Raw genomic sequence first — 14,095 nt, forward strand, 5'->3', positions numbered from 1 at the left:
GGGGGGCAGCCATTTTCGGGGAGGGGGGGCAGCCATTTTCGGGGAGGGGGGGCAGCCATTTTCGGGGAGGGGGGGCAGCCATTTTCGGGGAGGGGGGGCAGCCATTTTCGGGGAGGGGGGGCAGCCATTTTCGGGGAGGGGGGGCAGCCATTTTCGGGGAGGGGGGGCAGCCATTTTCGGGGAGGGGGGGCAGCCATTTTCGGGGAGGGGGGGCAGCCATTTTCGGGGAGGGGGGGCAGCCATTTTCGGGGAGGGGGGGCAGCCATTTTCGGGGAGGGGGGCAGCCATTTTCGGGGAGGGGGGCAGCCATTTTCGGGAGGGGGCAGCCATTTTTGGGGTGGGGGGGCAGCGATTATCGGGTGGGGGGGGCAGCGATTATCGGGTGGGGGGGGCAGCGATTTTCGGGGTGGGGGGGCAGCGATTATCGGGGTGGGGGGGCAGCGATTTTTGGGGTGGGGGGCAGCGATTTTCGGGTGGGGGGGCAGCGATTTTCGGGGTGGGGGGCAGTGATTTTCGGGGTGGGGGACAGTGATTGCTGTATTATTGATAACGCTGGAATCTATAACACGGTGTGGAAACTCACTCACTCTCGAGTTGTGCGGGGTGCACTGTGTTCAGTGCCGTCTCCCTCTCTCTGTCTCACTCGTTGTTCTAATATTTTTTTCTTCACCCTCCCACCTGTCTGTCATTAGGAGCGAGGATAAGAAGTGTTTGACCTTAAAGGCGTTGCCGCGGAAACCGTACAAGATGCTGTTGAACTCCCTCAACATCTTGTACCAGCAGCTGGATGAACGTGAGTGCGGCAAAGTGGCCCCCCCCCCCCAACCTCGAACTGAATCTGGTCACACCCACCACCCCCTCCCACCCTCCGCCGCACTGTGGGAGGGTCGGTGCTGAGGGAGCGCCGCACTGTGGGAGGGTCGGTGCTGAGGGAGCGCCGCACTGTGGGAGGGTCGGTGCTGAGGGAGCGCCGCACTGTGGGAGGGTCAGTGCTGAGGGAGCGCCGCACTGTGGGAGGGTCAGTGCTGAGGGAGCGCCGCACTGTGGGAGGGTCAGCGCTGAGGGAGCGCCGCACTGTGGGAGGGTCAGTGCTGAGGGAGCGCCGCACTGTGGGAGGGTCAGTGCTGAGGGAGCGCCGCACTGTGGGAGGGTCAGTGCCGAGGGAGCGCTGCACTGTGGGAGGGTCAGTGCTGAGGGAGTGCCGCACTGTGGGAGGGTCAGTGCTGAAGGAGTGCAGTGCTGAGGGAGCGCCGCACTGTGGGAGGGTCAGTGCTGAGGGAGCGCCGCACTGTGGGAGGGTCAGTGCCGAGGGAGCGCCGCACTGTGGCAGAGTCAGTGCTGAGGGAGCGCCGCACTGTGGGAGGGTCGGTGCCGAGGGAGCGCCGCACTGTGGGAGGGTCAGTGCTGAGGGAGTGCCGCACTGTGGGAGGGTCAGTGCTGAAGGAGTGCAGTGCTGAGGGAGCGCCGCACTGTGGGAGGGTCAGTGCTGAGGGAGCGCCGCACTGTGGGAGGGTCAGTGCCGAGGGAGCGCCGCACTGTGGCAGAGTCAGTGCTGAGGGAGCGCCGCACTGTGGGAGGGTCGGTGCCGAGGGAGCGCCGCACTGTGGCAGGGTCAGTGCTGAGGGAATGCCGCACTGTGGGAGGGTCAGTGCCGAGGGAGCGCCGCACTGTGGGAGGGTCAGTGCTGAGGGAGGGTCAGTGCCGAGGGAGCGTCAGTGCTGAGGGAGCGCCGCACTGTGGGAGGGTCAGTGCTGAGGGAGCGCCACACTGTGGGATGGTCAGTGCTGAGGGAGCGCCGCACTGTGGGAGGGTCAGTGCCGAGGGAGCGCCGCACTGTGGGAGGGTCAGTGTTGAGGGAGCGTCGCACTGTGGGAGGGTCAGTGCTGAGGGAGTGCCGCACTGTGGGAGGGTCAGTGCCGAGGGAGCGCCGCACTGTGGGAGGGTCAGTGTTGAGGGAGCGTCGCACTGTGGGAGGGTCAGTGCTGAGGGAGCGCCGCACTGTGGGAGGGGTCAGTGCCGAGGGAGCGCCGCACTGTGGGAGGGTCAGTGCTGAAGGAGCGCCGCACTGTGGGAGGGTGATTATAATTCTTAATAATCTGTGTTGTTCCAATTTAAAGCATTACCCCATAGACATGCACCTTTCCTCAGAATTAGTGCGAAAACCAAAGATGCTGACGTGATGCTGGGTTTTCAACCTTTTGACTTCTGGACAGCGATTCAGACAGCAGTTTTCAGAGAAGTATTTAGCTTCAAAACTGCATAACTTCAGAGAAGTGAACCTAGTCTCTGGTTGCTCTGAGCCTCAAGACCTTAGAGAGGTGAAGAAAGAGACACTCCTCTCTCGCGACTCAGAAGCAGCAACTCAGCTTTAATATTCCACATAGCCCGAGCTGTACCCAGTCATATGGCCCTACCTGTCAATCATCCCAATCAAACCCCGCTCTGCAAAATCCCAGGGGAAAACAGCACAAGTTCAAATGAAGCAATTATGCTGTTGTAGACAGAAGGGCCCGGATAAAATGGAAGGAACTGCTAGAAACATCCTGGGATAGGCTATGCAGAACACAGACTGTGATTTAAACTCTGTTCAATCCTCCTCAGCCTGGGGACTGTTCCTCGTGTGTCCCTCCCTAACACTGCGTCAGTCTGGGTTTCACTTCCTGCGTTTACTCACTCTCTCTCTGTCCGCAGTATACAACCGGCCAGCGGAAGAAGCCACTCTGGAGTTTCTCTTAACGGATTACGATTTAATCTACGGGCGTAAGAAGCAGCTGGAGCTGGAGATACAGGAGGCTTTTCTTCGCTTTATGGCCTGTATGTTGAAGGGATATCGCTCGTACCTGACGCCCATCACCCAGGCACCCTCCGAAACCACCACTGACTCCAGTTCCCTCTTCAACCTGCAGGGTAAGCTGCCGGGATCGAAGTGATGGGTCAACAATAACCTCCACTGCCATTTCCTGCCCGGAACCCAGTCACCTGGCTGCTTCTGGAAGTCTCTCTCTCTCTCTTGCCCGCCCCCCTCGCCCGCCCCCCTCGCCCGCCCCCCTCGCCCGCCCCCCTCGCCCGCCCCCCTCGCCCGCCCCCCTCGCCCGCCCCCCTCGCCCACCCCCCCAGTGATCTTGTTCAGTAACCAGGTGATTATGTATTGACCCTGTTTTCTAACCGGTGATTGTGTTCAGTTGCTATTAACCAGTAAAGCAGTAGGCGGTCTCCGCGCGCCGGCTGGCCGGTTGATTAAGTCTCTCTCTCTCTTTCACTCCCAGGCTTTCTGAAGAGCCGCGATCGGGCAAATCAGAAATTCTACATGTTATTGACCAAGACGCAGTTATTCACGCAGTTTATTGAGGAATGCTCCTTCGTCAGCGACAAGCACTCCAGCCTCGAGTTCTTCGACGGCTGCGTGGAGAAGGTCAGCTCATTCTGCCAGCGGACACTGTCTCACTGTCGTCTTGACTGGGTCCGAAAACTGGACCACTCTGGCCTTCTGTCTCCCTCTGCCTGCCTCCCTCCCTTTCTGCTCTGATCCCAGTCTGCTCAATGACTCTGCTCTGCCCCTGCTCCGATCCCGCTCCGATCCCGCTCCGATCCCGCTCCGATCCCGCTCCGATCCCGCTCCGATCCCGCTCCGATCCCGCTCCGATCCCAGTCCGATCCGCGCCCGCTCCACTCATGCTCCGCGCCCGCTCCGATCCCGCTCCGATCCCGCTCCGATCCCGCTCCGATCCCGTTCCACGCCCGCTCCGATCCCGCTCCGATCCCGCTCCGATCCCAGTCCGATCCGCGCCCGCTCCGATCCCACTCCGCTCCGTGCCCGCTCCGATCCCGCTCCGATCCCGTTCCACGCCCGTTCCACGCCCGCTCCGATCCCGCTCCGATCCCGCTCCGATCCCGCTCCGCGCCCGCTCCGCGCCCGCTCCGATCCCACTCCGCTCCGTGCCCGCTCCGTGCCCGCTCCGATCCCATTCCACGCCCGTTCCACGCCCGCTCCGATCCCGCTCCGATCCCGCTCCGATCCCGTTCCACGCCCGCTCCGATCCCGCTCCGATCCCAGTCCGATCCGCGCCCGCTCCGATCCCACTCCGCTCCGTGCCCGCTCCGTGCCCGCTCCGATCCCGCTCCGATCCCGTTCCACGCCCGTTCCACGCCCGCTCCGATCCCGCTCCGATCCCGCTCCGCGCCCGCTCCGCGCCCGCTCCGATCCCACTCCGCTCCGTGCCCGCTCCGTGCCCGCTCCGATCCCATTCCACGCCCGTTCCACGCCCGCTCCGATCCCGCTCCGGCCCCGCTCCGGCCCCGCTCCGCGCCCGCTCCGCGCCCGCTCGCTCTGATGCCGGTCCTTTCCCCTCAGGTCGATGTGGAGAAGCTGGATGCTGTCCGTCTAATGGAGCTGGATGAATCTCAGCGGAGTGAACACACTGTCTTCATAATGCCCCCCGAGGTCCCGCAGACACCCGATGGCAAGGAGCCCCCTCGCTTGTACAGGTACGCCCCCCCCATCACCCCTCCCGGGAGCTGGCTCTGCCGGTTGTCCCGCCTCCCCTCTCCCCTTCCCTCCCAACCCTCCAGAGCTCTGTAGATTCTCAGTGAGTACGGTCATGGCTGAGATGGTGTCATAGAGGTTTACAGCATGGAAACAGGCCCTTCGGCCCAACTTGTCCATGGCGCCCTTTTTATTTTCGAACCCTGAAGCTAGTCCCAATTGCCCGCGTTTGGCCCATATCCCTCTGTACCCATCGTACCCATGTAACTGTCTAAATGCTTTTTAAAAGACAAAATTGTACCCGCCTCTACTACTACCTCTGGCAGCTTGTTCCAGACACTCACCACCCTGTGTGGAAAAATTGCCCTCTGGACACTTTTGTATCTCTCCCCTCTCACCTTAAACCTATGCCCTCTAGTTTTAGACTCCCCTACCTTTGGGAAAAGATATTGACTATCTAGCTGATCTGTGTCCCTCATTATTTTATAGACCTCTATAAGATCACCCCTCAGCTTCCTACGCTCCAGGGTAAAGAATCCCAGTCTACCCCAGCCTCTCCTTATAACCCAAACTTCTGGGAATTCCAGATTCGCAACCCTCTGGATGAAATTGTGCCACGTGATTGGTTTAGCTCCCGTTGCCATAGCATCGCAGAGGTTTACAGCATGGAAACAGGCCCTTCGGCCCAACTTGTCCATGCCGCCTTTTTTTTAAACCCCTAAGCTAGTCCCAATTGCCCGCAATAAATACAGTAAATCAGTAAATACTAATGAGAAATATTAATTTAGGATCTCACCCATCTCTTGTGGATCCGCACATAGATGACCTTGTTGATCCTTAACAGGCCCTACTCTCTCCCTAGTTACTCTTTTGCCCTTTCTGTATTTGTAGAAGCTCTTTGGATTCTCCTTTGCCTTATCTGTCAAAACAATCTCGTGTCCCCTTTTTGCCCTCCTGATTTCTCTCTTAACTCTACTCCTGCACCCTCTATACTCTTCAAGGGATCCACTTGATCCCAGCTGCCTATGCATGTCATGGACCTCCTTCTTCTTCTTGACCAGGGCCTCAATATCCCGAGTTATCCAGGGTTCCCTACCTCTGCCAGCCTTGCCCTTCACTCTAAGAGGAATGTGCTTACCCTGAACCCTGGTTAACACACTTTTGAAAGCCTCCCACTTACCAGATGTCCCTTTGCCTTTCCACAGCCTCCTCCAATTAACTTCTGAAGAATTGCCCTTCAATATTGAACTGAGATTGGAAATTCTAACCCCACTGTCTCTAGATTTGATTGGAGGAGCTTAACACAGGCAGGGCAGGGCTGAATGGCCTCGTGTGTGTGTGTGTGTGTGTGTGTGTGTCTGGCCCAGTGACTGTAACAGACCACTCTTTGTCTTTGCAGCTACGATGGGTTTCCACTGTTGAAAGCCGAGCTGTTTGACAGCCCGCAGGATATTCTGAAGAGCTCGCACTTCCTCAGCCAACCGCGAAGCAGTGCTCCCAGCAGCCCTGCCCCTCGGAGGACAAAACAGGTACGGCAGCTCCCCGACTGAGCTTCCCTCCGCCTGTGTGTGTGTGTGTGTGAATCTGCCTGTGTGTGTGTGTGAATCTGCCTGTGTGTGTGTGTGAATCTGCCTGTGTGTGTGTGTGAATCTGCCTGTGTGTGTGTGTGAATCTGCCTGTGTGTGTGTGAATCTGCCTGTGTGTGTATCTCTGCCTGTGTGTGTGTATCTGCCTGTGTGTGTGTATCTGCCTGTGTGTGTGTATCTGCCTGTGTGTGTGTATCTGCCTGTGTGTGTGTGTACCTGCCTGTGTGTGTGTGTACCTGCCTGTGTGTGTGTGTATCTGCCCGTGTGTGTGTGTATCTGCCCGTGTGTGTGTGTATCTGCCCGTGTGTGTGTGTATCTGCCCGTGTGTGTGTGTATCGGCCCGAGTGTGTGTGTATCGGCCCGAGTGTGTGTGTATCGGCCCGAGTGTGTGTGTATCTGCCCGTGTGTGTGTGTATCTGCCCGTGTGTGTGTGTATCTCTGCCTGTGTGTGTATCTCTGCCTGTGTGTGTGTATCTCTGCCTGTGTGTGTGTATCTGCCTGTGTGTGTGTATCTGCCTGTGTGTGTGTATCTGCCTGTGTGTGTGTATCTGCCTGTGTGTGTGTATCTGCCTGTGTGTGTGTGTGAATCTGCCCGTGTGTGTGTATCGGCCCAAGTGTGTGTGTATCTGCCTGTGTGTGTGTGTGAATCTGCCTGTGTGTGTGTGTATCTCTGCCTGTGTGTGTGTTTATCTGCCTGTGTGTGTGTATCTGCCTGTGTGTGTGTACCTGCCTGTGTATCTGCCTGTGTGTGTGTGTATCTGCCTGTGTGTGTGTGTATCTGCCTGTGTGTGTGTGTATCTGCCTGTGTGTGTGTATCTGCCTGTGTGTGTGTGAATCTGCATGTGTGTGTGTGAATCTGCCCATGTGTGTGTGTATCGGCCCGAGTGTGTGTGTATCTGCCTGTGTGTGTGTGTGTGTATCTGCCTGTGTGTGTGTATCTGCCTGTGTGTGTGTGTATCTGCCTGTGTGTGTGTATCTGCCTGTGTGTGTGTGTATCTGCCTGTGTGTGTGTGTATCTGCCTGTGTGTGTGTGTATCTGCCTGTGTGTGTGTGTATCTGCCTGTGTGTGTGTATCTGCCTGTGTGTGTGTATCTGCCTGTGTGTGTGTATCTGCCTGTGTGTGTGTATCTGCCTGTGTGTGTGTGTATCTGCCTGTGTGTGTGTGTATCTGCCTGTGTGTGTGTGTATCTGCCTGTGTGTGTGTGTATCTGCCTGTGTGTGTGTATCTGCCTGTGTGTGTGTATCTGCCTGTGTGTGTGTGTGTATCTGCCTGTGTGTGTGTGTATCTGCCTGTGTGTGTGTGTATCTGCCTGTGTGTGTGTGTATCTGCCTGTGTGTGTGTATCTGCCTGTGTGTGTGTGTATCTGCCTGTGTGTGTGTATCTGCCTGTGTGTGTGTATCTGCCTGTGTGTGTGTGTATCTGCCTGTGTGTGTGTGTATCTGCCTGTGTGTGTGTGTATCTGCCTGTGTGTGTGTGTATCTGCCTGTGTGTGTGTATCTGCCTGTGTGTGTGTATCTGCCTGTGTGTGTGTATCTGCCTGTGTGTGTGTGTGTATCTGCCTGTGTGTGTGTTTTTTTGTGAGAGAATCTGCCTGTGTGTGTATCTGCCTGTGTGTGTGTATCTGCCTGTGTGTGTGAATCTGCCCGTGTGTGAATCTGCCCGTGTGTGAATCTGCCCGTGTGTGAATCTGCCCGTGTGTGAATCTGCCCGTGTGTGAATCTGCCCGTGTGTGAATCTGCCCGTGTGTGAATCTGCCCGTGTGTGTGTATCTGCCCGTGTGTGTGTATCTGCCCGTGTGTGTGTATCTGCCCGTGTGTGTGTATCTGCCCGTGTGTGTGTATCTGCCCGTGTGTGTGTATCTGCCCGTGTGTGTGTGTATCTGCCCGTGTGTGTGTGTATCTGCCCGTGTGTGTGTATCTGCCCGTGTGTGTGTATCTGCCCGTGTGTGTGTATCTGCCCGTGTGTGTGTATCTGCCCGTGTGTGTGTATCTGCCCGTGTGTGTGTATCTGCCCGTGTGTGTGTATCTGCCCGTGTGTGTGTATCTGCCCGTGTGTGTGTATCTGCCCGTGTGTGTGTGTATCTGCCCGTGTGTGTGTGAATCTGCCTGTATGTGTGTGTGTGTGTGAATCTGCCTGTATGTGTGTGTGTGTGTGAATCTGCCTGTATGTGTGTGTGTGAATCTGCCTGTATGTGTGTGTGTGTGTGTGAATCTGCCTGGGTGTGTGTGAATCTGCCCGTGTGTGTGTGTGTGAATCTGCCTGTGTGTGTGTGAATCTGCCTGTGTGTGTGTGAATCTGCCTGTGTGTGTGTGTGTGAATCTGCCTGTGTGTGTGTGTGTGAATCTGCCTGTGTGTGTGTGTGTGAATCTGCCTGTGTGTGTGTGTGTGAATCTGCCTGTGTGTGTGTGTGTGAATCTGCCTGTGTGTGTGTGTGTGAATCTGTGTGTGTGTGTGTGTGAATCTGCCTGTGTGTGTGTGAATCTGCCTGTGTGTGTGTGTATCTGCCTGTGTGTGTGTGTATCTGCCTGTGTGTGTGTGTATCTGCCTGTGTGTGTGTGTGTGTGTGTGTGTGTGTGAATCTGCCTGTGTGTGTGTGTGTGTGTCTGCCTGTGTGTGTGTGTGTGTGTGTGTGTGTGTGTGTGTGTGTGAATCTGCCTGTGTGTGTGTGTGTGTGTGTATCTGCCTGTGTGTATTGTTTTTTCTTCATTGGTTTGCCATAGGCGTCGCTGGCTGGTCCAGCATTTATTGCCCATCCCTAGTTGCTCCTTGGAGGGCAGTTGAGAGTCAACCACATTGCTGTGGCTCTGGAGTCACATGTAGGCCAGACCGGGGTAAGGACGGCAGATTTCCTTCCCTAAAAGGAACCAGATGGGTTTTTCCGACAATGGGTCATCAGTAGATTCTTAATCCCAAATATTCTTTATTGAATTCAAATTCCACCATCTGCCGTGGCGGGATTCGAACCCGGGTCCCCAGAACATTAGCTGAGTTTCTGGATTAATAGTCTAACGATTAATAGGCCATCGCATTCCCTGTGTATATGGGAGGGAGGGGGGGTCTGTCTGCACAAACATTGCTGTATCTTGGTTACAGGTCCTTAAAAGTTTTTTTAAAAGTTTGTTTATTAGTCACAAGTTGGCTTACATTAACACTGCAATGAAGTTAGTGTGAAAATCTCCTAGTCGCCACACTCCAGCGCCTGTTGGGAGTCTTTTATAGACCTCCTAAAAGTTCTAGAGAGGTTGAGGAAAGGATTGCGGAGTCAATCCTGCTTAGGAGTGAAAGTAATAGGGCAATTGTTATGGGGGATTTTAACTTGACTAATATTGACTGGAATTGTTATAGCTCTAGCTCGTTAGAGGGGTCAGTTTTTGTTCAAAGCGTGCAGGAAGGTTTTTTGACTCAGTATGTAGACAGGCCAACTAGAGGTGAGGCTATATTGGATCTGGTGCTGGGAAATGAGCCAGACCAGGTGCTAGACTTGGAAGTTGGTGTGCATTTTGGTGATAGTGACCACAATTCGGTTACGTTCACCTTAGTGATGGAAAGGGATAGGCATGAACCTCGGGCCAGTGGTTTTAGCTGGGGGAAGGGTAATTATGAGGCTATTAGGAGAGAATTAGGAAACATAGGTTGGACTAGGAGATTACAGGGACTGGGAACGTCCGACATGTGGAGTTTTTTCAAGGAGCAGCTACTGCGAGTCTGTGATAGGTATGTCCCTGTCAGGCAAGGAGGAATTGGTAGGGCTAGGGAACCGTGGTGCACCAAAAAAGTTTCTTTGTTGGTTAAAAAGAAAAAGGAGGCTTATGTTCGGATGAGACGTGAGCACTCGGGTAGTGCACTAGAAAGCTTTAGATTGGCTAAGAGGGAGTTGAAGAGCGAGCTTAGAAGGGCTAAAAGGGGACATGAGAAGACTTTGGCGGATAGGGTTAAAGAGAATCCTAAGGCGTTCTATAGGTATGTCAAGAACAGAAGGTTGGTTAGGGCAAGTTTAGGGCCAGTTATAGATGGCAGAGGGAAGTTATGTGTGGAACCGGAGGAGATTGGTGAAGCATTGAACCAATATTTCTCTTCGGTGTTCACGCAAGGGGACATGAATATAGCTGAGGAGGACACTGGGTTGCAAGGGAGTAGAATAGACAGTATTACAGTTGATAAGGAGGATGTGCAGGATATTCTGGAGGGTCTGAAAATAGATAAATCCCCTGGTCCGGATGGGATTTATCCAAGGATTCTCTGGGAGGCAAGAGAAGTGATTGCAGAGCCTCTGGCTCTGATCTTCAGGTCGTCGTTGGCCTCTGGTATAGTACCAGAAGATTGGAGGTTAGCGAATGTTGTCCCATTGTTTAAGAAGGGGAACAGAGACTTCCCCGGGAATTATAGACCGGTGAGTCTCACTTCTGTTGTCGGCAAGATGTTGGAAAAAATTATAAGGGATAGGATTTATAGTTATTTGGAGAGTAATGAATTGATAGGTGATAGTCAGCATGGTTTTGTGGCAGGTAGGTCGTGCCTTACTAACCTTATTGAGTTTTTTGAGAAAGTGACCAAGGAGGTGGATGGGGGCAAGGCAGTGGACGTGGTATATATGGATTTTAGTAAGGCGTTTGATAAGGTTCACCATGGTAGGCTTCTGCAGAAAATGCAGATGTATGGGATTGGGGGTGATCTAGGAAATTGGATCAGGAATTGGCTAGCGGATAGGAAACAGAGGGTGGTGGTTGATAGTAAATATTCATCATGGAGTGCGGTTACAAGTGGTGTACCTCAGGGATCTGTTTTGGGGCCACTGCTGTTTGTAATATTTATTAATGATCTGGATGAGGGTATAGTTGGGTGGATTAGCAAATTTGCTGATGACACCAAAGTCGGTGGTGTGGTAGACAGTGAGGAAGGGTGTCGTAGTTTGCAGGAAGACTTAGACAGGTTGCAAAGTTGGGCCGAGAGGTGGCGGATGGAGTTTAATGCGGAGAAGTGTGAGGTAATTCACTTTGGTAGGAATAACAGATGTGTTGAGTATAGGGCTAACGGGAGGACTTTGAATAGTGTGGAGGAGCAGAGGGATCTAGGTGTATGTGTGCATAGATCCCTGAAAGTTGGGAATCAAGTAGATAAGGTTGTTAAGAAGGCATATGGTGTCTTGGCGTTTATTGGTAGGGGGATTGAATTTAGGAGTCGTAGCGTTATGTTGCAACTGTACACAACTCTGGTGCGGCCGCACTTGGAGTACTGTGTGCAGTTCTGGTCCCCACATTACAGGAAGGATGTGGAGGCTTTGGAGAGGGTGCAGAGGAGGTTTACCAGGATGTTGCCTGGTATGGAGGGGAGATCCTATGAGGAGAGGCTGAGGGATTTGGGATTGTTTTCGCTGGAAAGGCGGCGGCTAAGAGGGGATCTTATTGAAACATATAAGATGATTAGAGGTTTAGATAGGGTGGATAGTGATAGCCTTTTTCCTCTGATGGAGAAATCCAGCACGAGGGGGCATGGCTTTAAATTGAGGGGGGGTAGTTATAGAACCGATGTCAGGGGTAGGTTCTTTACCCAGAGGGTGGTGAGGGATTGGAATGCCCTGCCAGCATCAGTAGTAAATGCGCCTAGTTTGGGGGCGTTTAAGAGATCCGTAGATAGGTTCATGGACGAAAAGAAATTGGTTTAGGTTGGAGGGTCACAGTTTTTTTTTTTAACTGGTCGGTGCAACATCGTGGGCCGAAGGGCCTGTTCTGCGCTGTAATGTTCTATGTTCTATGTTCTATGTTCGGGGACACTGAGGGAGAATTTAGCACGGCCAATGCACCCTAACCAGCACGTCTTTCAGACTGTGGGAGGAAACCGGAGCACCCGGAGGAAACCCACACAGACACGGGGAGAACGTGCAGACTCCACACAGACAGTGACCCGAGCCGGGAATCGAACCCGGGTCCCTGACGCTGTGTGGCAGCAGTGCTAACCCACTGTGCCACCCTTGTGAGTGAGCTGCCCTCTAAGTTAGACGTAGAAGATCCCGGGAGTGCTTATTTGTATCAGAGCTGGCAAGTTAACCCTGTTTCCTCACTGTGATTTATCGTTCCATGACAATGAGTAAAGGCTGGTTTTCTGAGGCCTTGTATGTGGGAGCTTGCTGGGTACAGGCCGGCTCCTCTGTCCCCGCAGTCAGACAGTGACTAGACAGACAATGGAAACTGAGCATTCAAGAACAAAGAACAGTACAGTACAGGAACAGGCCCTTCGGCCCTCCGAGCCTGCGCCGATCACATTGTCCTATCTCGACCAACTTCCTGTCTCCCTCTATTCCCCACCTGTTCACGTGTCTGTCTATCCAGATAAGTCTTAAATGTCACTAACGCGTCTCCCTCAACCACCTCCCTTGGCAGTCCATTCCAGGCCCCCACCACCCTCTGTAAAAAACTTCCCCCGCACATCTCCACTGAACCTTTCCCCCCTCACCTTGAACTTGTGCCCCCTTTTAATTGTCATTTCTACCCTGGGAAAAGCTTCCAACTGTTCCCCCTATCCATACCCCTCATACTTTAATAAATGTCTATCAGGTCGCCCCTCAGCCTCCGTCTTTCCAGGGAGAACAATCCAAGTTTATTCAATCTCTCCTCATAGCTAATACCCTCCATACCCGGCAACATCCTGATAAACCTTTTCTGGCAGCACGGTGGCACGGTGGTTAGCGCTGCTGCCTCACAGCGCCAGGGTCCCGGGTTCGATTCCCGCCTCGGGTCACTGTCTGTGCGGAGTCTGCGCGTTCTCCCCGTGTCTGCGTGGGTTTCCTCCGGCTGCTCCGGTTTCCTCCCACAGTCCGAAAGATGTGCGGGTTAGGTGGATTGGCCGTGCTAAATTGACCCTAGCGTCAGGGGGACTAGCTAGGGTAAATATAAGGGGTTATGGGGATAGGGTCTGGGTGGGATTGTGGTCGGTGCAGACTCGATGGGCCGAATGGCCTCCTCCTTCACTGTAGGATTCTATGATTCTAACTCCCTCCAAAATCTCCATGTCCTTCTGGTAGTGTGGTGACCAGAATTGGACGCAGTATTCCAGATGTGGGCCAACCAACGTTTGCTATAACTGTAACATAATTTGCCAACTTTTCTACTCGATGCCCCGGCTGATGAAGGCGAGCATTCCGTCTGCTTTCTTCACCACTTTTCCTGCTGCTATTGACGTGCCCCTGATCGGAATCTCACGCCCAGCTTCTCATTCGCAGGAGATTAAATCGGCCCAGAAGATCACCCAGAAATATTTCTTGGTGCCCGACATGTGGGCAAAGTGCCTCCTGGGCCAGTGTTACGCCCTGTGGTTCATCTATCTCCCGACCCACGTGCGGGCCTCCCAGCTGAAGGTGCGAGCGCTGCAGACTGCCTACGACGTGCTGAAGAAGGTGGAGACCAGGAAGGTGGTCGTTCCAGACGAGGTGGGTGCTGAATGGCCACGCTGGCGCCGCTGTCTGTCTGTCCGTCCTGGGTGGAGGGGGTAGCCTTCTCAGCCCCCCCCCCCCCCAACACTCCAGGCTTCCAGGGCGGGTCTCGCTTTGAGAGACAGGTGGAGAAGCAGTCAGTGATGTATGATTTAATTTATTATTGTCACATAGAAACATAGAAGATAGGAGGAGGCCATTCGGCCCTTCGAGCCTGCTCCGCCATCCATCACCATCATGGCTGATCATCCAACTCAATAGCCTAATCCTGCTTTCTCCCCATAACCTTTGACCCCGTTCGCCCCAAGTGCTACATCCAGCCGCCTCCTGAATACATTCAATGTTTTGGCATCAACTATGATTGGGTTATAAGGAGAGGCTGGATAGACTGGGACTTTTTTCTCTGGAGTGTAGAAGGCTGAGGGGTGATCTTATAGAGGTCTATAAAATAATGAGGGGCACAGATCAGCTCGATAGTCAATATCTTTTCCCAAAGGTAGGGGAGTCTAAAACTAGAGGGCATCGGTTTAAGGTGAGGGGGGAGAGACACAAAAGGGTCCAGAGGGGCAATTTTTTCACACACAGGGTGGTGTCTGGAA

General features: G+C 54.0%; 1 protein-coding gene across 1 annotated transcript; it reads left to right on the forward strand.

Annotated features, from left to right (window-relative positions):
- Window positions 1-692: 692 nt before the first annotated feature.
- On the forward strand, window positions 693-13,493 carry LOC144491077 (DENN domain-containing protein 4B-like; the record flags this gene model as incomplete). Its single annotated transcript, XM_078208760.1, has 6 exons — window positions 693-793; window positions 2,692-2,907; window positions 3,267-3,412; window positions 4,352-4,485; window positions 5,883-6,012; window positions 13,287-13,493. Coding segments are annotated over 6 exons (934 nt in total), but the record flags the coding sequence as incomplete, so codon positions are not given.
- Window positions 13,494-14,095: the final 602 nt, after the last annotated feature.

This window comes from Mustelus asterias, unplaced genomic scaffold (genome assembly GCF_964213995.1).
Source record: "Mustelus asterias unplaced genomic scaffold, sMusAst1.hap1.1 HAP1_SCAFFOLD_4380, whole genome shotgun sequence".
Classification (NCBI taxonomy): domain Eukaryota; kingdom Metazoa; phylum Chordata; class Chondrichthyes; order Carcharhiniformes; family Triakidae; genus Mustelus; species Mustelus asterias.